General features: G+C 50.8%; 1 protein-coding gene across 1 annotated transcript; it reads left to right on the forward strand.

Annotated features, from left to right (window-relative positions):
• The first annotated feature begins 3 nt into the window (after positions 1-3).
• LOC142312131 (uncharacterized) lies at positions 4-25001 on the forward strand. Its single transcript, XM_075351022.1, has 4 exons — positions 4-160; positions 244-393; positions 622-712; positions 21685-25001. Exons 1-4 carry the CDS (start codon positions 137-139, stop codon positions 23067-23069), a joined length of 1650 nt encoding a protein of 549 aa, XP_075207137.1. The 5' UTR covers positions 4-136; the 3' UTR covers positions 23070-25001.
• The last annotated feature ends 1727 nt before the right edge of the window (positions 25002-26728 follow it).

Genomic DNA, 26728 nt, shown 5'->3' on the forward strand with positions numbered 1-26728 from the left:
GACCTCTAGTGAGCGCTGTCAGGACCCTGTGTCTGAGGGATGGGGAAGACCCCTGAGCCCAATCACAGGGCCTCCACCTCACCCCCTGATACATGAGGACATCAATGACCAGAAGATCCTGGAACTCACCTACAAGATGATTGAGCTGCTGACTGGAGAGGTGACTCTGCTGGGAATGCTGGGACATTATGCAGTAACACTATGAAGGGACCAGAGAGATGACGGTGTTATTGTATGTGTCAGGTTCCTATAAGGTGTCAGGATGTCGCCATCTATTTCTCCATGGAGGAGTGGGAGTATTTAGAAGGACACAAAGATCTGTACAAGGACATCATGATGGAGGTTCCAAGTAAGAGGACACCACCAGAGAGATGTCCCCGTCCTCTTTCACAGGTGTGTAAACAAGGAAATCTTGCTGTTCCTCAAGATCAATCAGGTAGATGGAGAATGTGTAATGAAATCTCCCTATGATGTGTAGACGGCTGTGAAGGACTTGTGTTCAGTCTTGTTTTACCCACCAGTTTTATACTTGTGTAATGAGAACGGTGGAGATGGCAGGATTAGAGCTGATCATAGATGTGACTTCTCTATCTGTCTGACTTTTTACAATATTTATTTCAGGGTAAAGATCTGACCCATATTAATACTAGAGAGACCTATGTGAGGGGTGATGAGAGGTATAAAGGAGAGATTCCTACAGATAACCACCCAGGTGAGTAGTGGCCACTAAATGCAGAAACATCAAAGATTCATCTCCGTCACAGGCTATGATTGCTTTATCGGTAGTCGGGGTAAATAGCAGTATACCAACAATGGATCCACAGTAATTGACCAAATTAGCTGGATCAGAAATTATAGAATAAGGACTACACCTAAAAAATAACTTTTAATATATATGCGGATAAAAGTGAGCTAGGCTCACAGGTTAGAAACAAAGGTGGCACAAATCCACCCAAACTAAAATTGGGCTATATATGGAAGGCCCAAAACTACTGTGTCTCAGAATGGTACCACGGTAGAGGATTCCAAAATTGTAGTTACTGGTCACCACCTGAGGCATAGACACACCAAGAACCAACAGTCAGAACCCCAACCAAGGGAAAATGTATGTCTGTGTGTATTTAGAAAAACAAAGGAAAACCTCCTAGACCATTATGAGCCGTATATTTCATAAATCCCACTCCAGGTGGGAACGGTCTTACCAGGTCCGGAGATTCCACGGGCATACAACATAGGTTAGAGGTTCAGGCAGGGGGCTGTTTCAACAGCGTATCTAGATCCCTCTGAGGCCTCAACCAAGACAGGCATATAGTCACCGTGCCCACTCCCAACGTTTCAAAAGCAGATCATCAGGGGAGTTCCAGTGGGGAAGTGCAGTCAAACGGTATCTCCACCGGATGACTATCAAAAGATGCCCAGGTCACTGTGAAAACAAATTATATATAGGATAAGCCCTAGGGCCATCAGTCAGGCCATATGTGTCTAGCCCATAGGTTCCCAACACTCACCGCATCGTGGCGTATAGATCAGACCCAAAGTTCAGAAATGCCGCGCTTGGCGTCCACAGGACGCTCCATAAATAGCACGGCGCATGCGCGAATGGGTACGTCATCGGTGACGTTCACTCCCAGAATGCTTCCGGGCCGGAAGTGACGCGGCACCGATCACCATCGATGACGTTCACTCCCAGCATGCATTCAAACCGGAAGTGACTCATCATCAATCGCCGCGTCGCTACCGAAGCGTCACGGCTAATACCCGATGTGGCGACATCCGGGTATATGGAACGCAAGCTATATACTGTATTCAAAATGAAACAGGATGCGCCCATGATGATATGAGCGTCCTGTAAACTAGCCGCGGACCAATCAAACAATAGTGGGCACGTAGGTTCAAGTCCATGGGCGTGCCGGTATACAAACGTAGTGGCAATGGTCAGACTCCACACAGCAAATAATTAAAAACAAGGGGTTTGGCCAAATATAGCCATGGAAGGTGTCCAAATCTAATAAGAGGAGTAAGAAAGGGGGGGGGGTGTTACATCAATGGGGTGGGACTCACTACAATATAAGAGGGGGGGGGGGGCAAAAAACACCGTATCCAAGGAAGGGGAGACAGACCCAATCCATCCTCCAGGAATCAATAATATACCACGTCAAAGGAAGGTAGTTAGGCTGGGAGAGGGGGGGGAAAGAAAGTGGGACATATAGTCATAGACCCCATACCGAACGGGCTAAAATCATAGGGGGACAGACATAGTCAGGGTGGAAGGCAGAGAAATCTAGAGTGCACACTCGCCTCTCACCCTAACTAAAAAGGCCCTACCTATCATGTGGGGGTCGGCACCCTAATACTCCCCCGCCTGTGGTGCCCCCACTCGGGCGTCGGCTATCCCTCCTTTAGACCACCCTACTGCTAGGGTGCTCCTACAAAAGGTATGAAAGACAGGGATTCATTCAGTCCTCCTGGTGTCATTGTGTCCAAACTGTAAATCCAGAAACACTCTTTCTGAAGGATGGTCCTGTCCCAGTTGCCACCCCTGCGGGGGGGGGGGGAATGAGGTCAATGCCCATTACTCTAAAACTTCCCAAGTCACCATTTTGACAGATATTAAAGTGTCTCGCCACAGGTGTGTCGTTCTTCTTAAGGATGTCTCCCTTATGCTCCCCCACTCTGCGTCTCAGTTCCCTGATCGTCTTACCCACATACATTTTGCCACATCCACAGGTCACCTTATACACTACCCCTTTCGATTTGCATGTTATTAACGACCGAAGGGAGTATACCCTGGTGCCACTAGAGTTCTTAAAGTCCTTCCCTTCCTCAATAAACTTGCAATTTATGCAGTCATGGCATTTGAAACAGCCTTTTGTTCCAGTCGCTGTCCTCACCGGTCTCTTTTCCTCAAAGTGACTGTGCACCAGTCTATCACCTAGGGATTTTGATTTTCTAAAGGTGATTGACGGGTGGTTGAGGAGAAGTTTATTGATTGTGGGATCCATGTGCAATATAGACCAATGTTTGCTTAGTGTCTGTCTCAGGTCAGTTGCACCGTTGTTAAACGTTGTAATGAATCTCAGGACATCGGAGTTATCATTATTCCTATGATTGGAGTTTAGTAGGCTACTGCGATCGAGCTCACATGTGGACTTGTATGCCCTTGCAATCACCCGCTCTGGGTAACCCCTCTCTCTCAAACGTCCCATCAGGTCAGAAGATTGTGAGCGAAAGGACATATCATCGGAGCAGTTCCTCCGCATCCTGATAAACTGTCCCTTAGGGATTCCTTTTTTTAGGGAAACAGGGTGGGCACTATCCCACTTCAAGAGTGAGTTTGAAGAGGTGGCTTTCCTATAGGTTGTTGTCTTTAGGCGACCCTCCGGACCCTTCTCGACCAACACATCCAAAAATGCCAGACTGTCCCCGCCTACTTCACAGGTAAAGTGCAAACCAATGTTGTTATTATTGAGGACAGCCATGAAGGAATGGAAGTCCACCTCCGATCCCTTCCAGATAACGAAGACGTCGTCTATGTATCTAAGCCACAAGACGACGTCTTCGGTATCCACATTGCCACCAAAAACAACCTTCTCCTCCCACCAGCCCAAGAGGAGATTTGCATACGATGGGGCACAGCACGTCCCCATCGCAGTCCCCTTGAGCTGATGGAAGAACCTCCCATCGAAGGTGAAAACGTTCTTGGTTAGGCAGAAGGTGAGTGCCTCTATGACAAATTTATTATGTTGAATGAACTGATTACCTCTGGTACCAAGGAAAAATTGTACAGCCTCGACCCCAGCCGTATGGGGGATGGAGGAATATAGAGCCTCGACGTCGATGCTGCACAGTATCATACCCTCCTCTAAGAAAATATCGTCGATTCTCCGAAGAAAATCCGTAGTATCTCTTAGATAGGAGTTGAGTGAAAGAACGAATGGTCTTAGGATTCTGTCTACATAAATGCTCAATTTTTCCGTTAGACTACCTATCCCAGACACAATTGGGCGACCCTTTAAAGGGCTGCAGCCCTTATGTATTTTAGGTAGAATATAAAAGGTCGCCATGACTGGGAAGGTCGGTAGTAGGTATTCAAACTCATTTCTGTCTATAATGTTCCTATTCAGAGCTGTTTCTAACATATTCCTTAATTCGTTTTTAAAACCCAGCATTGGGCTTGAATCAAGTTTTGCATAAGATGACTTATCCTTCAGGATATCTAGACAGATGTTTTTATAGTCCTTGGAATCCAGTATCACCACGTTGCCCCCTTTGTCAGAGGGTTTTATGGTGATACTGGAGTCCCTTTCTAAACATTGTAGACTGAGCATTTCGGACTTTGACAAATTAATCTGACCCTTACGTCTGCCCACGTTCCTTCTTAGGTCCCTGGTTACCATGTTCACAAAGATGTCTATAGCATCAACCTCTGCCGCTGTAGGGGGCATTCTTGCACTCTTATTTTTTAAATTCGTGAAAGGTCCTTCCCCTAGGTCATTGGGGTTCATGTCGCTCAAGTGAAAAAGTAACCTAACATCTTCTAGAAGATCTTCTGAGATCCCTAGTTCACCTGAGGTTTTCTCATTTTGTCTGCCAAAATACTTCTTCCACTTAAGACGTCTAGCGAAAAGATTTAAGTCTTTAATCGCTGTGAATTCATCGAAATCCGAAGTGGGGACAAAGGACAAACCTCTATCCAGAACTCGTTGTTCAGTATCGCTGAGGGGTCTAGAGGACAAATTCATCACCTGAGGTGCCACACACATTATTGCGGATTTATTTGGCCCTTGCTTCTCAGGTGGTATTGATTGTCCAAAAAACCGCCCCGGCCAAAGTTGTGGTTGGCTCCCCTATAGCTCGATCGGCCTCTCCCTCTCTGCTTTTTAAATTGTTGTGGTCTGAACTGGTTGTTCCTAGTATCAGTGTCCGATACTTCTGCATCCGTTGAGGAAAAATCTGTCTCACTCTGTCTAGTCGTTCGATTGCCCGATGGGATATAAACTCTATTATCCTTGAAGTCCTTGAAGATAATAGAGTTTATATCCCATCGGGCAATCGAACGACTAGACAGAGTGAGACAGATTTTTCCTCAACGGATGCAGAAGTATCGGACACTGATACTAGGAACAACCAGTTCAGACCACAACAATTTAAAAAGCAGAGAGGGAGAGGCCGATCGAGCTATAGGGGAGCCAACCACAACTTTGGCCGGGGCGTTTTTTTGGACAATCAATACCACCTGAGAAGCAAGGGCCAAATAAATCCGCAATAATGTGTGTGGCACCTCAGGTGATGAATTTGTCCTCTAGACCCCTCAGCGATACTGAACAACGAGTTCTGGATAGAGGTTTGTCCTTTGTCCCCACTTCGGATTTCGATGAATTCACAGCGATTAAAGACTTAAATCTTTTCGCTAGACGTCTTAAGTGGAAGAAGTATTTTGGCAGACAAAATGAGAAAACCTCAGGTGAACTAGGGATCTCAGAAGATCTTCTAGAAGATGTTAGGTTACTTTTTCACTTGAGCGACATGAACCCCAATGACCTAGGGGAAGGACCTTTCACGAATTTAAAAAATAAGAGTGCAAGAATGCCCCCTACAGCGGCAGAGGTTGATGCTATAGACATCTTTGTGAACATGGTAACCAGGGACCTAAGAAGGAACGTGGGCAGACGTAAGGGTCAGTTTAATTTGTCAAAGTCCGAAATGCTCAGTCTACAATGTTTAGAAAGGGACTCCAGTATCACCATAAAACCCTCTGACAAAGGGGGCAACGTGGTGATACTGGATTCCAAGGACTATAAAAACATCTGTCTAGATATCCTGAAGGATAAGTCATCTTATGCAAAACTTGATTCAAGCCCAATGCTGGGTTTTAAAAACGAATTAAGGAATATGTTAGAAACAGCTCTGAATAGGAACATTATAGACAGAAATGAGTTTGAATACCTACTACCGACCTTCCCAGTCATGGCGACCTTTTATATTCTACCTAAAATACATAAGGGCTGCAGCCCTTTAAAGGGTCGCCCAATTGTGTCTGGGATAGGTAGTCTAACGGAAAAATTGAGCATTTATGTAGACAGAATCCTAAGACCATTCGTTCTTTCACTCAACTCCTATCTAAGAGATACTACGGATTTTCTTCGGAGAATCGACGATATTTTCTTAGAGGAGGGTATGATACTGTGCAGCATCGACGTCGAGGCTCTATATTCCTCCATCCCCCATACGGCTGGGGTCGAGGCTGTACAATTTTTCCTTGGTACCAGAGGTAATCAGTTCATTCAACATAATAAATTTGTCATAGAGGCACTCACCTTCTGCCTAACCAAGAACGTTTTCACCTTCGATGGGAGGTTCTTCCATCAGCTCAAGGGGACTGCGATGGGGACGTGCTGTGCCCCATTGTATGCAAATCTCCTCTTGGGCTGGTGGGAGGAGAAGGTTGTTTTTGGTGGCAATGTGGATACCGAAGACGTCGTCTTGTGGCTTAGATACATAGACGACGTCTTCGTTATCTGGAAGGGATCGGAGGTGGACTTCCATTCCTTCATGGCTGTCCTCAATAATAACAACATTGGTTTGCACTTTACCTGTGAAGTAGGCGGGGACAGTCTGGCATTTTTGGATGTGTTGGTCGAGAAGGGTCCGGAGGGTCGCCTAAAGACAACAACCTATAGGAAAGCCACCTCTTCAAACTCACTCTTGAAGTGGGATAGTGCCCACCCTGTTTCCCTAAAAAAAGGAATCCCTAAGGGACAGTTTATCAGGATGCGGAGGAACTGCTCCGATGATATGTCCTTTCGCTCACAATCTTCTGACCTGATGGGACGTTTGAGAGAGAGGGGTTACCCAGAGCGGGTGATTGCAAGGGCATACAAGTCCACATGTGAGCTCGATCGCAGTAGCCTACTAAACTCCAATCATAGGAATAATGATAACTCCGATGTCCTGAGATTCATTACAACGTTTAACAACGGTGCAACTGACCTGAGACAGACACTAAGCAAACATTGGTCTATATTGCACATGGATCCCACAATCAATAAACTTCTCCTCAACTACCCGTCAATCACCTTTAGAAAATCAAAATCCCTAGGTGATAGACTGGTGCACAGTCACTTTGAGGAAAAGAGACCGGTGAGGACAGCGACTTGAACAAAAGGCTGTTTCAAATGCCATGACTGCATAAATTGCAAGTTTATTGAGGAAGGGAAGGACTTTAAGAACTCTAGTGGCACCAGGGTATACTCCCTTCGGTCGTTAATAACATGCAAATCGAAAGGGGTAGTGTATAAGGTGACCTGTGGATGTGGCAAAATGTATGTGGGTAAGACGATCAGGGAACTGAGACGCAGAGTGGGGGAGCATAAGGGAGACATCCTTAAGAAGAACGACACACCTGTGGCGAGACACTTTAATATCTGTCAAAATGGTGACTTGGGAAATTTTAGAGTAATGGGCATTGACCTCATTCCCCCCCCCCCCCCCCCGCAGGGGTGGCAACTGGGACAGGACCATCCTTCAGAAAGAGTGTTTCTGGATTTACAGTTTGGACACAATGACACCAGGAGGACTGAATGAATCCCAGTCTTTCATACCTTTTGTAGGAGCACCCTAGCAGTAGGGTGGTCTAAAGGAGGGATAGCCGACGCCCCGAGTGGGGGCACCACAGGCGGGGGAGTATTAGGGTGCCGACCCCCACATGATAGGTAGGGCCTTTTTAGTTAGGGTGAGAGGCGAGTGTGCACTCTAGATTTCTCTGCCTTCCACCCTGACTATGTCTGTCCCCCTATGATTTTAGCCCGTTCGGTATGGGGTCTATGACTATATGTCCCACTTTCTTCCCCCCCCCCTCCCAGCCTAACTACCTTCCTTTGACGTGGTATATTATTGATTCCTGGAGGATGGATTGGGTCTGTCTCCCCTTCCTTGGATACGGTGTTTTCCCCCCCCCCCCCCCTCTTATATTGTAGTGAGTCCCACCCCATTGATGTAACCCCCCCCCCCCTTTCTTACTCCTCTTATTAGATTTGGACACCTTCCATGGCTATATTTGGCCAAATCCCTTGTTTTTAATTATTTGCTGTGTGGAGTCTGACCATTGCCACTACGTTTGTATACCGGCACGCCCATGGACTTGAACCTACGTGCCCAATATTGTTTGATTGGTCCGCGGCTAGTTTACAGGACGCTCATATCATTATGGGCGCATCCTGTTTCATTTTGAATACAGTATATAGCTTGCGTTCCATATACCCGGATGTCGCCACATCGGGTATTAGCCGTGACGCTTCGGTAGCGACGCGGCGATTGATGATGAGTCACTTCCGGTTTGAATGCATGCTGGGAGTGAACGTCATCGATGGTGATCGGTGCCGCGTCACTTCCGGCCCGGAAGCATTCTGGGAGTGAACGTCACCGATGACGTTACCCATTCGCGCATGCGCCGTGCTATTTATGGAGCGTCCTGTGGACGCCAAGCGCGGCATTTATGAACTTTGGGTCTGATCTATACGCCACGATGCGGTGAGTGTTGGGAACCTATGGGCTAGACACATATGGCCTGACTGATGGCCCTAGGGCTTATCCTATATATAATTTGTTTTCACAGTGACCTGGGCATCTTTTGATAGTCATCCGGTGGAGATACCGTTTGACTGCACTTCCCCACTGGAACTCCCCTGATGATCTGCTTTTGAAACGTTGGGAGTGGGCACGGTGACTATATGCCTGTCTTGGTTGAGGCCTCAGAGGGATCTAGATACGCTGTTGAAACAGCCCCCTGCCTGAACCTCTAACCTATGTTGTATGCCCGTGGAATCTCCGGACCTGGTAAGACCGTTCCCACCTGGAGTGGGATTTATGAAATATACGGCTCATAATGGTCTAGGAGGTTTTCCTTTGTTTTTCTAAATACACACAGACATACATTTTCCCTTGGTTGGGGTTCTGACTGTTGGTTCTTGGTGTGTCTATGCCTCAGGTGGTGACCAGTAACTACAATTTTGGAATCCTCTACCGTGGTACCATTCTGAGACACAGTAGTTTTGGGCCTTCCATATATAGCCCAATTTTAGTTTGGGTGGATTTGTGCCACCTTTGTTTCTAACCTGTGAGCCTAGCTCACTTTTATCCGCATATATATTAAAAGTTATTTTTTAGGTGTAGTCCTTATTCTTTATCGGTAGTCCATTCATATCATAGTGATTTATTCTGCAGTTTGGCCACTGTATTAAAAATGTCCTCATTACTTTGGGCAGTACACTGATTTATTGTTAGATTTTTACCTTAACACATGTTCTTTTTAGGGATATAACGTTTTTAGGGGTTTTTTACCTATGTCTTTTACCACAATTACTTCTCTCTATATGTCTAATATTTCTTTAAGAACCTTACACAATTTATTTACCTTTTTTTTAGGTTTTTTTTTTTTTGTTTGTTTTTTTATCTTTTTTTGCTTAGTCCCAACAAGATTAGTTGGATATGATTTTTTTTTTTTTTCCCCACTTTGATCACTGATTTCATGTGCTGTGGTACTCATGTCAGTGACTCAGACATAGCCTGTAAACCCAGCTTATAGCTGGATCTTACAGGCCATCTTACCATGGGATCATCTACCATGGCAATAGTGGCACCCGTGATTATCGTCCAAGGTGAGCGATTCTGCCTTAGGGGGGCTTTTAACCCGTTTAGATACCAATGGCGCAATTAATAGCGGTATTTAAGGGGTTAATTGGTTCCAAAATCGGTCAGGGATGATGTCTGTGGGTGTCAACAGTCATGTACAGCTGACACCTGCGGAATTTCCACTTGCAGGGCCGTATATATACTTATTCCTCAGTGTCGTTAAAAAGCGGAGCTGAGGAATAAGGCCCGTCAACAACCACCATTAAAAGGCGTATAAGTGGTCATTAAGGGGTTAAAGGTTCAGCCCCCTCTCTCATGTTACCCATTGTCAGCTGCACTGGGGCAGGTGGGGGTACTGCTACAAATATTTACGTAGCATTGCCGCCTGCTCTATCTCCGTAACATGCTCTCCTAGCACAGAAAGCAGTCAATCCTCCTTCATCTGCATGACAACTCTGAGATGTGGTCCCTGCACGGAGCTCCCCTCCTCCATGTCTGAACTGACCCTGTCCTGTTTTCGGTCCCACTGAGCTAAGCATTGTATTGGGGTCGTCCGGTTGTTCTCCAGCAACGACTCCAGCTCTCTTCCAGAGCAAAGGCATCTAAGCTCCTCCTTCAGTCTGATGTAGATGGAGTCTACCATCTCTTCTGCCAAGTGACCGTTTTTGTAACTTTTCCCAGTAAGCTGTCCAGAGATAGATGATCCCACCGCTGCCACCACTTGTGAAGATCTGAGGTTGTGGGTTGTATTAATCACCTAGGCAGGTTAACCATGCAATTATTTTTACTCTTTCATTCATGGTCTTGCAGCAACTCTGGGTAGATGATCAAAACGAGATACTCCCAGTCCACAAGATCCCAAACCTGGACTGGTAGTTCCTCTGCTCCCGTACCAGCGATATCCACTGCCTCTCAACTTTTGGTTGGCCCACAACTTTTGTATCTCCTGCCAGTCACAGCCTATACTCCTCCAGACGACGGATACCACAATCATAGCATGTGTATGCAATTTCAGCCTGCAACAACCTCTCATCAGTGTCATAACTACCCCAAGCCGCCCCCTGGGTTCTAGCCCAGCCTTTTGGTAAACTGCCTTCCCACAATGCTAAATGTGCATTGGTGGAGGTATTTTCATGAGGTCGAGTCCTCCACCTGCAACCGCATGTGAGACCCCCTGTGGTGATATCCTACCATCATCATCTGCAGTCATAATCTATGCTCCTCCAGACAATGGATACCACAACCGTATCCCATGTACCTAGCACTATCAGACAACAACCCCTCCATTCCCTTGTCAGTGTTCTAAGTCTAAAAAGTCAATCACCTGTGACTAGTTGCAAGGGCATTGAGCGCTGGAACTAACGCCCTTCCGACCAGTTCCTGCGCTCATTAGCATATCATTAAAGATCTTTAGAAATACTTTTCTAAAGATCTCTTTATGTATGCAACTAGATACAGAGACTTAGGCAGGAATTAGCAATATGCACCCAGAACTCAGGGCTGTATTTTGCCTTCGTGCTGCCCTAGGCACTTTAAGTGGTCACGCCCCTTAGTGACAACGTAAAACTGAGTTTTCGCACTCGACATCTGTTTAAGGCAGATCTACTCTGTAAAACACTTTAAAAAGTATAAATGAGAAATGAAGGGCACTAACCCCCCCCCCAATGGGGATCACCACAGGCACAGCAAAACATAGCATAAGTATAAAATATTCCCACCACACCGTCCCCACTTATATACTGTGACTGTCGCACTGCCCTCCCTTATAAATTATACCCACCACACCTTCCTCAATTATGAAATATGATCTGTACTGTCCTCACATCATGCTGCCCCATCCTCACAGTGTCCCATGCATGCTGATCCCTCCTCACAATGTCCCATGCATGCTGCCCCCTCCTCACAGTGTCCCATGCATGCTGCCCCATCCTCACAGTGTCCCATGCATGCTGTTCCATCCTCACAGTGTCCCATGCATGCTGATCCCTCCTCACAATGTCCCATGCATGCTGCCCCCTCCTCACAGTGTCCCATGCATGCTGCCCCCTCCTCACAGGGTCCCATGCATGCTGCCCCCTCCTCACAGGGTCCCATGCATGCTGCCCCCTCCTCACAATGTCCCATGCATGCTGCTCCATCCTCACAGTGTCCCATGCATGCTGCTCCATCCTCACAGTGTCCCATGCATGCTGCTCCATCCTCACAATGTCCCATGCATGCTGCTCCCTCCTCACAGGGTCCCATGCATGCTGCTCCCTCCTCACAGGGTCCCATGCATGCTGCTCCCTCCTCACAGGGTCCCATGCATGTTGCTCCCTCCTCACAGGGTCCCATGCATGCTGCCCCCTCCTCACAGGGTCCCATGCATGCTGCCCCCTCCTCACAGGGTCCCATGCATGCTGCCCCCTCCTTACAGTGTCCCATGCATGCTGCCCCCTCCTCACAGTATCCCATGCATGCTGCTCCCTCCTCACAGGGTCCCATGCATGCTGCTCCCTCCTCACAGTGTCCCATGCATGCTGCTCCCTCCTCACAGTGTCCCATGCATGCTGCCCCCTCCTCACAGTGTCTCATGCATGCTGCCCCCTCCTCACAGTGTCTCATGCATGCTGCCCCCTCCTCACAGTGTCCCATGCATGCTGATCCCTCCTCACAATGTCCCATGCATGCTGCCCACTCCTCACAGGGTCCCATGCATACTGCCCCCTCCTCACAGGGTCCCATGCATACTGCCCCCTCCTCACAGGGTCCCATGCATGCTGCCCCCTCCTCACAGGGTCCCATGCATACTGCCCTCTCCTCACAGTGTCCCATGCATGCTGCCCCCTCCTCACAGGGTCACATGCATGCTGCCCCCTCCTCACAGGGTCCCATGCATGCTGCCCCCTCCTCACAGTGTCCCATGCATGCTGCCCCCTCCTCACAGTGTCCCATGCATGCTGCCCCCTCCTCACAGTGTCCCATGCATGCTGCCCCCTCCTCACGGTGTCCCATGCATGCTGCCCCTCCTCACAGTGTCCCATGCATGCTGCCCCTCCTCACAGTGTCCCATGCATGCTGCCCCCTCCTCAGTGTCCCATGCATGCTGCCCCCTCCTCAGTGTCCCATGCATGCTGCCCCCTCCTCACAGTGTCCCATGCATGCTGCTCCATCCTCACAGTGTCCCATACATGCTGCTCCATCCTCACAGTGTCCCATGCATGCTGCTCCATCCTCACAGTGTCCCATGCATGCTGCTCCCTCCTCACAATGTCCCATGCATGCTGCCCCCTCCTCACAGTGTCCCATGCATGCTGCTCCCTCCTCACAGTGTCCCATGCATGCTGCCCCCTCCTCACAAGGTCCCATGCATGCTGCCCCCTCCTCACAGTGTCCCATGCATGCTGCCCCCTCCTCACAGTGTCTCATGCATGCTGCCCCCTCCTCACAGTGTCTCATGCATGCTGCCCTTTCCTCACAGTATCCCATGCATGCTGATCCCTCCTCACAATGTCCCATGCATACTGCCCCCTCCTCACAGGGTCCCATGCATACTGCCCCCTCCTCACAGGGTCCCATGCATACTGCCCCCTCCTCACAGTGTCCCATGCATGCTGCCCCCTCCTCACAGGGTCACATGCATGCTGCCCCCTCCTCACAGGGTCACATTCATGCTGCCCCCTCCTCACAGGGTCCCATGCATGCTGCCCCCTCCTCACAGTGTCCCATGCATTCTGCCCCCTCCTCACAGTGTCCCATGCATGCTGCCCCTCCTCACAGTGTCCCATGCATGCTGCCCCCTCCTCACAGTGTCCCATGCATGCTGCCCCTCCTCACAGTGTCCCATGCATGCTGCCCCTCCTCACAGTGTCCCATGCATGCTGCCCCTCCTCACAGTGTCCCATGCATGCTGCCCCTCCTCACAGTGTCACATGCATGCTGCCCCTCCTCACAGTGTCCCATGCATGCTGCCCCCTCCTCACAATGTCCCATGCATGCTGCCCCCTCCTCACAGTGTCCCATGCATGCTGCCCCATCCTCACAGTGTCCCATGCATGCTGTTCCATCCTCACAGTGTCCCATGCATGCTGATCCCTCCTCACAATGTCCCATGCATGCTGCCCCCTCCTCACAGTGTCCCATGCATGCTGCCCCCTCCTCACAGGGTCCCATGCATGCTGCCCCCTCCTCACAGGGTCCCATGCATGCTGCCCCCTCCTCACAATGTCCCATGCATGCTGCTCCATCCTCACAGTGTCCCATGCATGCTGCTCCTCCTCACAGTGTCCCATGCATGCTGCCCCCTCCTCACAATGTCCCATGCATGCTGCTCCATCCTCACAGTGTCCCATGCATGCTGCCCCTCCTCACAGTGTCCCATGCATGCTGCCCCTCCTCACAGTGTCCCATGCATGCTGCCCCCTCCTCAGTGTCCCATGCATGCTGCCCCCTCCTCAGTGTCCCATGCATGCTGCCCCCTCCTCACAGTGTCCCATGCATGCTGCTCCATCCTCACAGTGTCCCATACATGCTGCTCCATCCTCACAGTGTCCCATGCATGCTGCTCCATCCTCACAGTGTCCCATGCATGCTGCTCCCTCCTCACAATGTCCCATGCATGCTGCCCCCTCCTCACAGTGTCCCATGCATGCTGCTCCCTCCTCACAGTGTCCCATGCATGCTGCCCCCTCCTCACAAGGTCCCATGCATGCTGCCCCCTCCTCACAGTGTCCCATGCATGCTGCCCCCTCCTCACAGTGTCTCATGCATGCTGCCCCCTCCTCACAGTGTCTCATGCATGCTGCCCCCTCCTCACAGTATCCCATGCATGCTGATCCCTCCTCACAATGTCCCATGCATACTGCCCCCTCCTCACAGGGTCCCATGCATACTGCCCCCTCCTCACAGGGTCCCATGCATACTGCCCCCTCCTCACAGTGTCCCATGCATGCTGCCCCCCTCCTCACAGGGTCACATGCATGCTGCCCCCTCCTCACAGGGTCACATTCATGCTGCCCCCTCCTCACAGGGTCCCATGCATGCTGCCCCCTCCTCACAGTGTCCCATGCATTCTGCCCCCTCCTCACAGTGTCCCATGCATGCTGCCCCTCCTCACAGTGTCCCATGCATGCTGCCCCCTCCTCACAGTGTCCCATGCATGCTGCCCCTCCTCACAGTGTCCCATGCATGCTGCCCCTCCTCACAGTGTCCCATGCATGCTGCCTCTCCTCACAGTGTCACATGCATGCTGCCCCTCCTCACAGTGTCCCATGCATGCTGCCCCCTCCTCACAATGTCCCATGCATGCTGCCCCCTCCTCACAGTGTCCCATGCATGCTGCCCCATCCTCACAGTGTCCCATGCATGCTGTTCCATCCTCACAGTGTCCCATGCATGCTGATCCCTCCTCACAATGTCCCATGCATGCTGCCCCCTCCTCACAGTGTCCCATGCATGCTGCCCCCTCCTCACAGGGTCCCATGCATGCTGCCCCCTCCTCACAGGGTCCCATGCATGCTGCCCCCTCCTCACAATGTCCCATGCATGCTGCTCCATCCTCACAGTGTCCCATGCATGCTGCTCCTCCTCACAGTGTCCCATGCATGCTGCCCCCTCCTCACAATGTCCCATGCATGCTGCTCCATCCTCACAGTGTCCCATGCATGCTGCCCCTCCTCACAGTGTCACATGCATGCTGCCCCTCCTCACAGTGTCCCATGCATGCTGCCCCCTCCTCACAATGTCCCATGCATGCTGCCCCCTCCTCACAGTGTCCCATGCATGCTGCCCCATCCTCACAGTGTCCCATGCATGCTGTTCCATCCTCACAGTGTCCCATGCATGCTGATCCCTCCTCACAATGTCCCATGCATGCTGCCCCCTCCTCACAGTGTCCCATGCATGCTGCCCCCTCCTCACAGGGTCCCATGCATGCTGCCCCCTCCTCACAGGGTCCCATGCATGCTGCCCCCTCCTCACAATGTCCCATGCATGCTGCTCCATCCTCACAGTGTCCCATGCATGCTGCTCCATCCTCACAGTGTCCCATTCATGCTGATCCCACCTCACAATGTCCCATGCATGCTGCCCCCTCCTCACAGGGTCCCATGCATACTGCCCCCTCCTCACAGGGTCCCATGCATACTGCCCCCTCCTCACAGGGTCCCATGCATGCTGCCCCCTCCTCACAGGGTCCCATGCATACTGCCCCCTCCTCACAGTGTCCCATGCATGCTGCCCCCTCCTCACAGGGTCACATGCATGCTGCCCCCTCCTCACAGGGTCCCATGCATGCTGCCCCCTCCTCACAGTGTCCCATGCATGCTGCCCCCTCCTCACAGTGTCCCATGCATGCTGCCCCCTCCTCACAGTGTCCCATGCATGCTGCCCCCTCCTCACGGTGTCCCATGCATGCTGCCCCTCCTCACAGTGTCCCATGCATGCTGCCCCTCCTCACAGTGTCCCATGCATGCTGCCCCCCTCCTCAGTGTCCCATGCATGCTGCCCCCCTCCTCAGTGTCCCATGCATGCTGCCCCCTCCTCACAGTGTCCCATGCATGCTGCTCCATCCTCACAGTGTCCCATGCATGCTGCTCCATCCTCACAGTGTCCCATGCATGCTGCTCCATCCTCACAGTGTCCCATGCATGCTGCTCCCTCCTCACAATGTCCCATGCATGCTGCCCCCTCCTCACAGTGTCCCATGCATGCTGTTCCCTCCTCACAGTGTCCCATGCATGCTGCCCCCTCCTCACAAGGTCCCATGCATGCTGCCCCCTCCTCACAGTGTCCCATGCATGCTGCCCCCTCCTCACAGTGTCTCATGCATGCTCCCCCTCCTCACAGTGTCTCATGCATACTGCCCCCTCCTCACAGGGTCCCATGCATACTGCCCCCCTCCTCACAGTGTCCCATGCATGCTGCCCCCCTCCTCACAGGGTCACATGCATGCTGCCCCCTCCTCACAGGGTCACATTCATGCTGCCCCCTCCTCACAGGGTCCCATGCATGCTGCCCCCTCCTCACAGTGTCCCATGCATGCTGCCCCCTCCTCACAGTGTCCCATGCATGCTGCCCCTCCTCACAGTGTCCCATGCATGCTGCCCCTCCTCACAGTGTCCCATGCATGCTACCCCTCCTCACAGTGTCCCATGCATGCTGCCCCTCCTCACAGTGTCCCATGCATGCTGCCCCTCCTCACAGTGTCACATGCATGCTGCCCCTCCTCACAGTGTCCCATGCATGCTGCCCCCTCCTCACAATGTCCCATGTATGCTGCCCCCTCCTCACAGTGTCACATGCATGCTGCCCCTCCTCACAATGTCCCATGCATGCTGCCCCCTCCTCACAATGTCCCATGCATGCTGCCCCCTCCTCACAGTGTCCCATGCATGCTGCCCCTCTCCATGAGCTCCTAATGCTGCCTTACTCTTTTCCATAATGACACCTCCATACTGCCCCATTCATCATACTAAGACCACCACACTAGCGCTTATGCTGAGACCCCCCCCCCACACACACACACTACCCCACTCTTGATATTGACTCCCCTACATTGCTCCACTCCATACTGAGCCCACACATGCTGCCCCTTCTCCATAATGAGCTCCCAATGCTGCCCCCCTCTTATTCTGAGTCCTTACACTCCCCCCATCGATTTTGTCATTGCACTATCCCTCAACCCTTGTCCTCTGTCTCTAGCATTGGCCCCTCTCTCCCATTCCCCCAGCAGCAGCCTCTCTCCCCCGCCTTCAGCAGCAGCCTCTCCCCCAGCATCAGCCTCTCTCACCCCAGCCTCCCCCAGCATCAGCCTCTCTCTCCCCCAGCATCAGCCTCTCTCTCCCCCAGCATCAGCCTCTCTCTCCCCCAGCCTCCCCCAGCATCAGCCTCTCTTCCCCAGCCTCCCCCAGCATGAGCCTCTCTCCCCCCAGCATCAGCCTCTCTCTCCCCCAGCATCAGCCTCTCTCTCCCCCAGCCTCCCCCAGCATCAGCCTCTCTCTCCCCCAGCATCAGCCTCTCTCTCCCCCAGCATCAGCCTCTCTCTCCCCCAGCCTAAGCCTCTCTCCCCCCAGCCTCAGCCTCTCTCCCCCCAGCCTCCCCCAGCCTCAGCCTCTTTCCCCCCAGCCTCCCCCAGCCTCAGCCTCTCTCCCCCCAGCCTCCCCAGCATCAGCCTCTCTCTCTCCAGCCTCCCCCAGCATCAGCCTCTCTCTCCCCAGCCTCCCCCAGCATCAGCACCTCTCTCCCCCAGCCTCCCCCAGCATCAGCCTCTCTCTCCCCCAGCCTCCCCCAGCATCAGCCTCTCTCCCCCAGCCTCCCCCAGCATCAGCCTCTCTCCCCCAGCCTCCCCCAGCATCAGCCTCTCTCTCCCCCAGCCTCCCCCAGCATCAGCCTCTCTCTCCCCCAGCCTCCCCCAGCCTCCCCCTCTCTCTCCCCCAGCATCAGCCTCTTTCTCCTCCAGCATCAGCCTCTCTCCCCCAGCCTCCCCCGCATCAGCCTCTCTCTCCCCCAGCCTCCCCCAGCATCAGCCTCTCTCTCCCCCAGCCTCCCCCAGCATCAGCCTCTCTCTCCCCCAGCCTCCCCCAGCATCAGCCTCTCTCTCCCCCAGCATCAGCCTCTCTCTCCCCCAGCCTCCCCCAGCATCAGCCTCTCTCTCCCCCAGCCTCCCCCAGCATCAGCCTCTCTCCCCCCCCAGCCTCCCTCCAGCCTCAGCCTCTCTCTCTTCCCAGCCTCCCCCCCAGCCTCAGCCTCTCTCTCCCCCCAGCCTCCCCCCCAGCCTCAGCCTCTCTCTCCCCCCCAGCCCCCCCAGCCTCAGCCTCTCTCTCTCCCCCCAGCCTCCCCTCCAGCCTCAGCCTCTCTCTCCCCCCAGCCTCCCCCCCAGCCTCAGCCTCTCTCTCCCCCCAGCCTCCCCCCCAGCCTCAGCCTCTCTCTCCCCCCAGCCTCCCCCCAAGCCTCAGCCTCTCTCTCCCCCCAGCCTCTCTCTCCCCCCAGCCTCCCCCCCAGCCTCAGCCTCTCTCTCCCCCCAGCCTCCCCCCCAGCCTCAGCCTCTCTCTCCCCCCAGCCTCAGCCTCTCTCTCCTCCCAGCCTCCCCCTCTCTCTTCCCCCAGCCTCCCCCCCCAGCCTCAGCCTCTCTCTCCCCCCAGCCTCAGCCTCTCTCTCTTCCCAGCCTCCCCCCCAGCCTCAGCCTCTCTCTCTTCCCAGCCTCCCCCCAGCCTCTCTCTTTTCCCAGCCTCCCCCCAGCCTCTCTCTTTTCCCAGCCTCCCCCCAGCCAAAAAGAGGCATCGCAACGATCATCAACTAACCTGTAAGGTGCCCATACATTCTAGGCTCTGCCTTACGCATACCTGCTCCGGTGCCTGCTGCCCTGCTCTGCTGATTATCCTCTTCTGGCTGGCTCCAGCTCCAGTCGCGTCCTCCTCCGCGGCGTGTGTCGTCTGCAGCATTTGACGCTGCAGCACGGGGCAGTGAGCTGATTGGCGCGCCCGCGCGCCTCTGACCCGGAAGTGCAGGCGCTGGAACTTCCGGGGTCAATCAGCTCACTATGCCTGGCGCCCTCCGTGTATTTAAAGAGACAGAAGTGCGCCTTTCCTCCCTCTCACCCCCCCCGAGAACACAGCGAAGTGCAATGGAGGGAGGGGCGGGGATGTAAAAAAAAAAAAAATATTATATATATTTTTTTTTTTATTTATTTTTTTGCTGCCAGAAAGTGCCGCCCCCCCCCGCAACGTGCCGCCCTAGGCACGGGTGCCTAGTGGCAAATACGGCCCTGCCAGAACTGCTCTTGGTTCTGGGTGCATATTGCACCTGACAGGTTCGCTTTAAAACAGTTGTGGATTAGGGTTCAACACTGTATAGAATTGTATACCAACACAGCCTCTGCTGAAAATACCTAATAGTCCCAAACACTTTTTGAAAGCCAGTGACTCCACAAATAAATTTGTGAAAGGCATATCTGTTTATTGAAAGCCATTCCACAGGACCTCCTGATGAAGATCCTTGGTAGCACCGGAGGGAATATTGCTGTTCTGAGAGGAAGAGTATTGTCAAACCGCTGAGCCATGGAGATGCACCGTGGACTCGTTGGACCACCGGAAGAAAACAAAAGATGGCCCAAACGGTCACGACACAGAGCACCACTGGAGGAGCAACCAGCGAGGGAACCCCTATTCAGGGATTATCATGGCACAGCCCCGGAGGGTCCGACAGCCGCTCGGCAGAGGGACAGCTCACACTGAGCACCGCCGGAGGAACTACTGGCGAGGAATCCCCTAAACAGGGATTATCGTGGTCAGAGCCCTGGAGGGTTAGATAGTCTGTAGGAGTTCCGGCTTAAGCAGTGGAATGACTGCTCAATAGAAGAATATAATCCAGCATGCTCTGTACCATCAAAGGAAAGCGGATCCTGTAGTTGAAGGAATCCGGAATGCTCTGAACTTTTTCTGGCGGCGCGGATCCAGCCGTTGTACGAATCAGGAGTGTTCCAAAAGGACCTTTAAGGTTTAGACTGCTGTTAAGGAATCCGGAGCATAAGGTGATACTAGGTATAAAGGACCGGCTGCTGGAGGTTCTGTGGCGAGAAAGAAGTATCTTTGCAGAGTAGAATGCAGTACACTCAGTGAGCGCAGAGTACAGCAATAAAGGTCTTGAGCCCTAGCAACGTTCTATAGGAATGAGCACATTGCCCAGGCACCATTCATAGGGTACAAGTGCCTGATAAGAAGGAAGCAACCCTGCAATCAGAATCAGCACAACAAGGAACAGGTGTACTGTTCCTTTAAATTACAGCAGAGTGCAGTGTGCGCCACTTAAGCGCGCTCCCAGAGGACCTGCAGAGAGAACGCAGATTCTGAGAGGAGAAGGAGGGAGGGGAACGCTTATCACAGTGGACAGGGTGAGTGACATGCTGCGCAACAGCAACGGAACCAGCGAAAGAGGCTGAACCAGAGTCAGGAATGGAGGTGCAGGAGGAACGTTGATCTCCCTGCCTAGGGGGGCCGACCCCACCGCCGAGGGCGTGACAAGTACCTTGAGGAATCTGTCATTATACACATATTCTGGGTTGTTTTAGATATGTTGCTTTCAGTCTGACTCTGTTCAGATTCCAATAAGGACAAGAAAACCTTTGCATGAACAGATGTCGAAATGTTTGACGGCTACTTTAAATTTTAAAAAATTGCACATTTTATACTAACTATTCAGGATGTTTGTTAACATTTTTAGGTTATGTCAACACAACGTTTTTTTCAGGCAAGAAGTGACCTGACCATTCTTTATGCCCCTTCTGCTTAGCAGCTGCACACTAGCTTGTACACTGCAAGTAAAAAAAAAAAGAAAAACGTTGGTGACCAAAGATGTAAAAAAGACAAAAAGATGCGGCGAAAGGCACTTTTCCTGAAGCTTCTTCTGGTTAAAAAAAGAACATCAGAAAACCTCATAAAGTTACCTATTTTGAACATTTATACCCCTCAGTGAATTAATATATAGGTGTATTGACTATTTTGACTCCCTAAAATTATTATACAGTGGGTGTTACAGAGTGAGAATTGCAAATATGCTATTTTAGTGCCTAATACATTGTGCCAGTCTTATGCTTCGGGAAATATGCACTCTGCAAATTGTGTTCTTCCCACTACAACATTGCCAAATACGTATGTGGGTGCGTACTGTGATTGTTCACACTGCACAGAAGGGGATGGATATGTGGCTTTGGGAGTGCGGATTTTGCTGCATTGTTTTATAGAAGCCATGTTGCTTTTCAAGAGCTTTTTTTTTTTTTTTGACCAATGCCTGACCTGATAGGGGTCTTGTGTTTTTGCTGACTTGATTTTTATTGGTATAATTTTGAGCTATATCAGATTTTTTGAAGCTTATTATTCCAATATTTGGAAAGCAGAATGAACAGAAAGCCAAATGTTATGCCGTTCAGTTTAATGTTAGATTGTGAAATTATTTTTTTTCTTAATGAATAACTTTAATTTTTCTACATAATTTGGAAATTTTAAGGAGATTTTATATAAAAGAGTTGTAAAAATATATTTTTGGGGAATGCAAAAAAATAATTGCTTTTATTCTTGGCAGATGACTGTGCCAGGAGATCAGAAGGACAACTGCCATCAGCAATTTTGAAATCTGATCACCTTAATATCGTACAGGATACAAATGAAGTGAATGCCGCTATCCCAGATATACCATCATCCCTTCACAGCAAAGATCTATCATATGATCCCGATTCATCGCAGACTGATAAAATAAATGAACCAAAGAAAAGGAAAGTTAAAAAAGTAAATAAGCCATATTCATGTTCAGAGTGTGGCAAATATTTTAGAGATAAAGCACATGTTACAATTCACCAGAGAGCTCACACAGGGGAAAAGCCATTTTCATGTTCAGAATGTGGGAAATGTTTTGTAACTAAAGCAACTCTAGTTAAACATCAGAGAACTCACACAGGAGAGAAGCCATTTTCATGTTCAGAATGTGGAAAATGGTTTGCACAGAAATCAACTCTGGTTAAACACCAGACAATTCACACAGGGAAGAAGCCTTTTTTATGTTCAGAATGTGGGAAATGTTTTGTAGATAAAACGCATCTTGCTTCACATCAGAGACAACACACAGGAGAGAAGCCATTTTCTTGTTCAGAATGTGAGAAAAGTTTTGCATTTAAATTTCATCTTGTTGAACATCAGAGGAAACACACAGGGGAAAGGCCTTTTTCTTGCTCAGAATGTGACAAAGGTTTTGTACGTAAATCATATCTTGTAGAACATCAGCGAAGTCACGCAAAGGAGAAGCCTTTTTCATGTTCAGAATGTGGAAAATGTTTTACAAAGATATCATATCTTGTTACTCACCAAAGAACTCACACAGGAGAGATGCCTTTTTCCTGTTTAGAATGTGGGAGATTGTTTTCAAATAAATATACTCTTGATTCACATCAGATAACTCACACGGGAGAGAAGCGATATTCATGTTCAGAGTGTGATAAATATTTTGTTACTAAATCAAGTGCTACTACACATCAGAAAATTCACACAGGGGAGAAACCATTTTCATGTTCAGAGTGTGATAAATGTTTTATTAAGAAATCAAGTCTTAATCAACACCAGAGAACCCACACAGGTGAGAAGCCATATTCGTGTCCAGAATGTGGGAAATGTTTTGCATTGAGTTCAAGTCTTGCTAAACACCAGAAAATGCACACAGGGGAAAAGCCATATTCCTGTTCCGAATGTGAGAAATGTTTTGCAACGAAACAACAGCTTGTTACACATCATAACATTCATACAGGGGAGAAGCCTTTTTCCTGTTTAGAATGTGGAAAATGTTTTAGAAGTAAAAATCTTCTTGTTTCACATCAGAGAACTCATACAGGTGTAAAGCCATATTCATGTCCAGAATGTGGGAAATGGTTTACATTGTTTTCAAATCTTTGTAGACACCAGAAAATTCACACAGAATAGGTGCCATATTCATGTTCAGAATGTGGGAAATGTTTTCAAGATAAATCACATTTTGTTTCACACAGGGGAGAAGCCTTTTTCTTTTGCAGAATGTGGAAATGGTTTCATACATAAATCAAGTCTCATTAAACACCAAAAAAAAATCACACAGGGAAGAAACCTTTTTCGTGTGCAGAATGTGGAAAATATTTTGTACATAAATCACGTCTTGTTAAACACCAAAAAATTCACAAAGGGAAGAAGCCATATTATTATTCAGAATGTAAGAATTATTTTGCAAAGAAATGACATATCATCAAACTCACAAAGGGGAGAAACCTTTTTCCTCTTCAGAACATGGGACAAGTATTGGAGATAAATATTATCTTGTTTCACACCATAGAACTTACACAGGGGACAAGTCAAATGCATGGCCAAAGTTTAGGAAATCTTTTACTCACAAATGGCGTCTTGTTGAACATCAAAAATCTGACACAGTGTAGAAGCCAATATCATCCCTAAAATGTGAAAAATGTTTTACTTGTTTTGTTGACCATAAGGAGAAACCATATATTTTGTTAACAAATTGTACAAGAAAACATGTAATATCCAACAAAGTATAGATATAAATAAATAAGAAAGCAATTTGGAAGTTAGTTTAGGATAAAAATATATGCAGTTACTAATAATAATTCCTCCATCCAAAAAGCAAATAAACAGTAATGATGAGCGCGCTTGCTCACCATTACTTGATCGCGCATATGGCCAAGTATTGCAGGTGCTCAGATGTGTCATTCGTGAAACATCAAACACAAACGGCAAGCTCACTTTAGTGAATGATGTTTGAGAGCACACCAGTGAGAGACACTTGCAACCTCTGAACGGCTCTCAGGGTGGTGTCAGGGCCAGGTGGACGGGCAGACCCAGGAGGTGGATCCACTGGGCCGAACTCCTAGATGGTGGTAAGGGGTCCGGTAGCTGGAGCACTATAGGCAGCAGAACAGTCCGTGCACAGGAGTATAACGGAGAAGTCCCTGGGACTACGGAGTCACTGGTGGTAGTCCGGGTGACGCAGCTCAGGTTCGGAAGCCGAGAAGATGTCAGGCGGGGTCCGGAACCTTTGGAGCGAGATGACAGGTCACCGCAGGGATCCGAGATGGTACGGACTGTCAGGATGGCAGATGGACTGCGTTCGGGGTTCGGGATTCGGTCTGGACCGGATGGGAGGCAGGCACGGTTCTACAAGAGAGATAGGTGAGTATATACACATATACACCAGGAGACCTGACTCCTAGCTTAGGAAACACGAAGATCAGGCCCCGCCCCCTTGGACATAAACCCCCTTTATACCCTGTACCTGTTTTGCATCATTTCCTGTTAATGGACGCTGGCCCTTTAAGAAAGGGTCAATGACCGCGCGCGCGCCCTAATGCGCATGCGCGTGGCCCGAGTGCCAGAAGCCAGAGCAGGAAGCTGCGAGGAGGAAGCAGCAGGGCCAGGATGGGGCCGTGAAGCCGACGGACGCCGGGTGCGGGGACCAGGACGCTGGGGACGCGCTGGCAAGGGGTGCTGGAGAGCGGGGAGCGGCGGTGACCGGACCAAGGAACCGGGAAGCGAGACGGGGGACCCGGGGAGCGTGACAGGTGAGCCGGAGAGCAGCACAGGGGACCCGGGGAGCGTGACAGTACCCCCCCCCACGCCCCCCTCCCCGCAACCGGGACAGGAAGGCACGGATCAGCGGAGTACCCACATTCTCCCGGGGCTCCCAGGACCTATCCTCAGGACCATACCCTGCCCAGTCCACCAGGAAGAACTGTCGACCCCGTACGGTCTTCATGGCCACGATATCCCTTACCGCATAGATGTCGTCATCGGCTATAGGAGGAGGAGCCGAAATGGCAGCAGCGGAGAAGGGACCCAGGACAACCGGCTTGAGCAGGGAGACGTGGAATGAGTTGGGTATCCTCATCGTGGCCGGGAGCTGTAGCTTGTAGGAGACCTCATTGATCTTGTTGAGGACTTTAAACGGCCCGATGTAGCGAGGACCCAGCTTGTAGGATGGTATCTTCAATCGGACGTACTTGGATGCAAGCCAGACTAGATCTCCAGGAGAGAAACACGGAGGATCCAGACGTCTCTTGTCTGCGTGTCTTTTCATCCGCAGGGAAGCACGCCCAAGGGACGCCTTGACAGAGTCCCAAATGGTTGCAAAGTCACGGGCTACAGTATCAGCAGCAGGGACATCCGAGGAAAGGGATACAGGCAATGGGACGGAGGGCTGAAGTCCGTAAACGACATGGAAGGGAGAGCTGGAGGAGGACTCACTGACGTGGTGGTTATGGGAGAATTCAGCCCAAGGAAGAAGCGTGGACCAGTCGTCGTGATGGGCGTTGACATAGTGACGTAAGAAGGAGGTCAAGATTTGATTGACCCTCTCCACTTGGCCATTAGACTGAGGATGGTATGCAGATGAAAAGTCCAGAGTCACTCCCAGATGGTTGCAGAGAGCCCTCCAGAAGCGGGAGGTGAACTGAGTTCCTCTATCGGATACGATGTGAGATGGAAAGCCATGCAAGCGGAAGATGTGATGTATGTAGGCGTCCGCGAGTTCCTGAGCAGAGGGCAATCCAGCCATAGGGACGAAATGAGCCATTTTAGAGAATCGATCCACCACGACCCATATGACTGTGTGTCCGGAGGACAATGGCAAGTCTGTAATAAAGTCCATCGCTATGTGTTGCCACGGAACTGAAGGTATCGGCAGAGGCAGAAGACGGCCATATGGCAGGTGTTTGGGCGTCTTGTTCCTGGCACAAGAGGAGCAGGCAGAGACAAAAGCAGCGACGTCCGTGCGAAGGGATGGCCACCAGTAATGGCGTACAATCGCACCCCATGTTCTCTTCTGACCAGCATGACCGGCTGTTTTCGAGGCATGACCCCAGTGTAACACTTTTTGCCTGTCTGTCTCAGAGACATAGGTCTTCCCGGGCGGTATCTGGGCCAGGGTGACAGGGGCCACCGGAATGATTTTGCTAGGACAAATGATGGGTTGGGTAGTCTCCTCCTCCTGCTCCATGGGCATGAAAGACCTGGACAAGGCATCAGCGCGTACATTCTTGTCCGCGGGTCGGAAATGGAGCTGGAAATCAAACCTGGCAAAGAATAAGGACCACCTGGCTTGCCGTGGGTTCAGTCGCTGAGCAGACCGCAGGTATTCCAGGTTCTTGTGGTCCGTGTAAATGATAACGGGGTACACTGCTCCTTCCAGAAGGTAGCGCCATTCCTCCAGAGCCAGTTTGACTGCCAAGAGCTCTCGGTCACCGATGGTGTAGTTGCGTTCAGGCGCTGAGAAGCTCTTGGAGAAGAATCCGCAAGTCACCATCTTCCCGGAGGAGGATTTCTGCATGAGCACTGCTCCGGCTCCTGAGGAGGAGGCATCCACCTCCAAGGTGAACTGGCGGTTTAACTCCGGACGGTGAAGTACAGGAGAGGAGGCAAATGCCCGCTTCAGCGAGCCAAACGCGGCGTCGGCCGCAGGTGACCAGTCCTTTGGATTAGCCTCCTTCTTGGTCAAAGCGGAGAGAGGAGCAGTCAGAGCCGAGAAGTGAGGGATGAACTGGCGGTAGTAGTTGGCGAATCCCAGGAAGCGTTGGATTGCCTTCAGTCCAGAAGGAGGAGGC

This window comes from Anomaloglossus baeobatrachus, chromosome 5 (assembly GCF_048569485.1).
Source record: "Anomaloglossus baeobatrachus isolate aAnoBae1 chromosome 5, aAnoBae1.hap1, whole genome shotgun sequence".
Classification (NCBI taxonomy): domain Eukaryota; kingdom Metazoa; phylum Chordata; class Amphibia; order Anura; family Aromobatidae; genus Anomaloglossus; species Anomaloglossus baeobatrachus.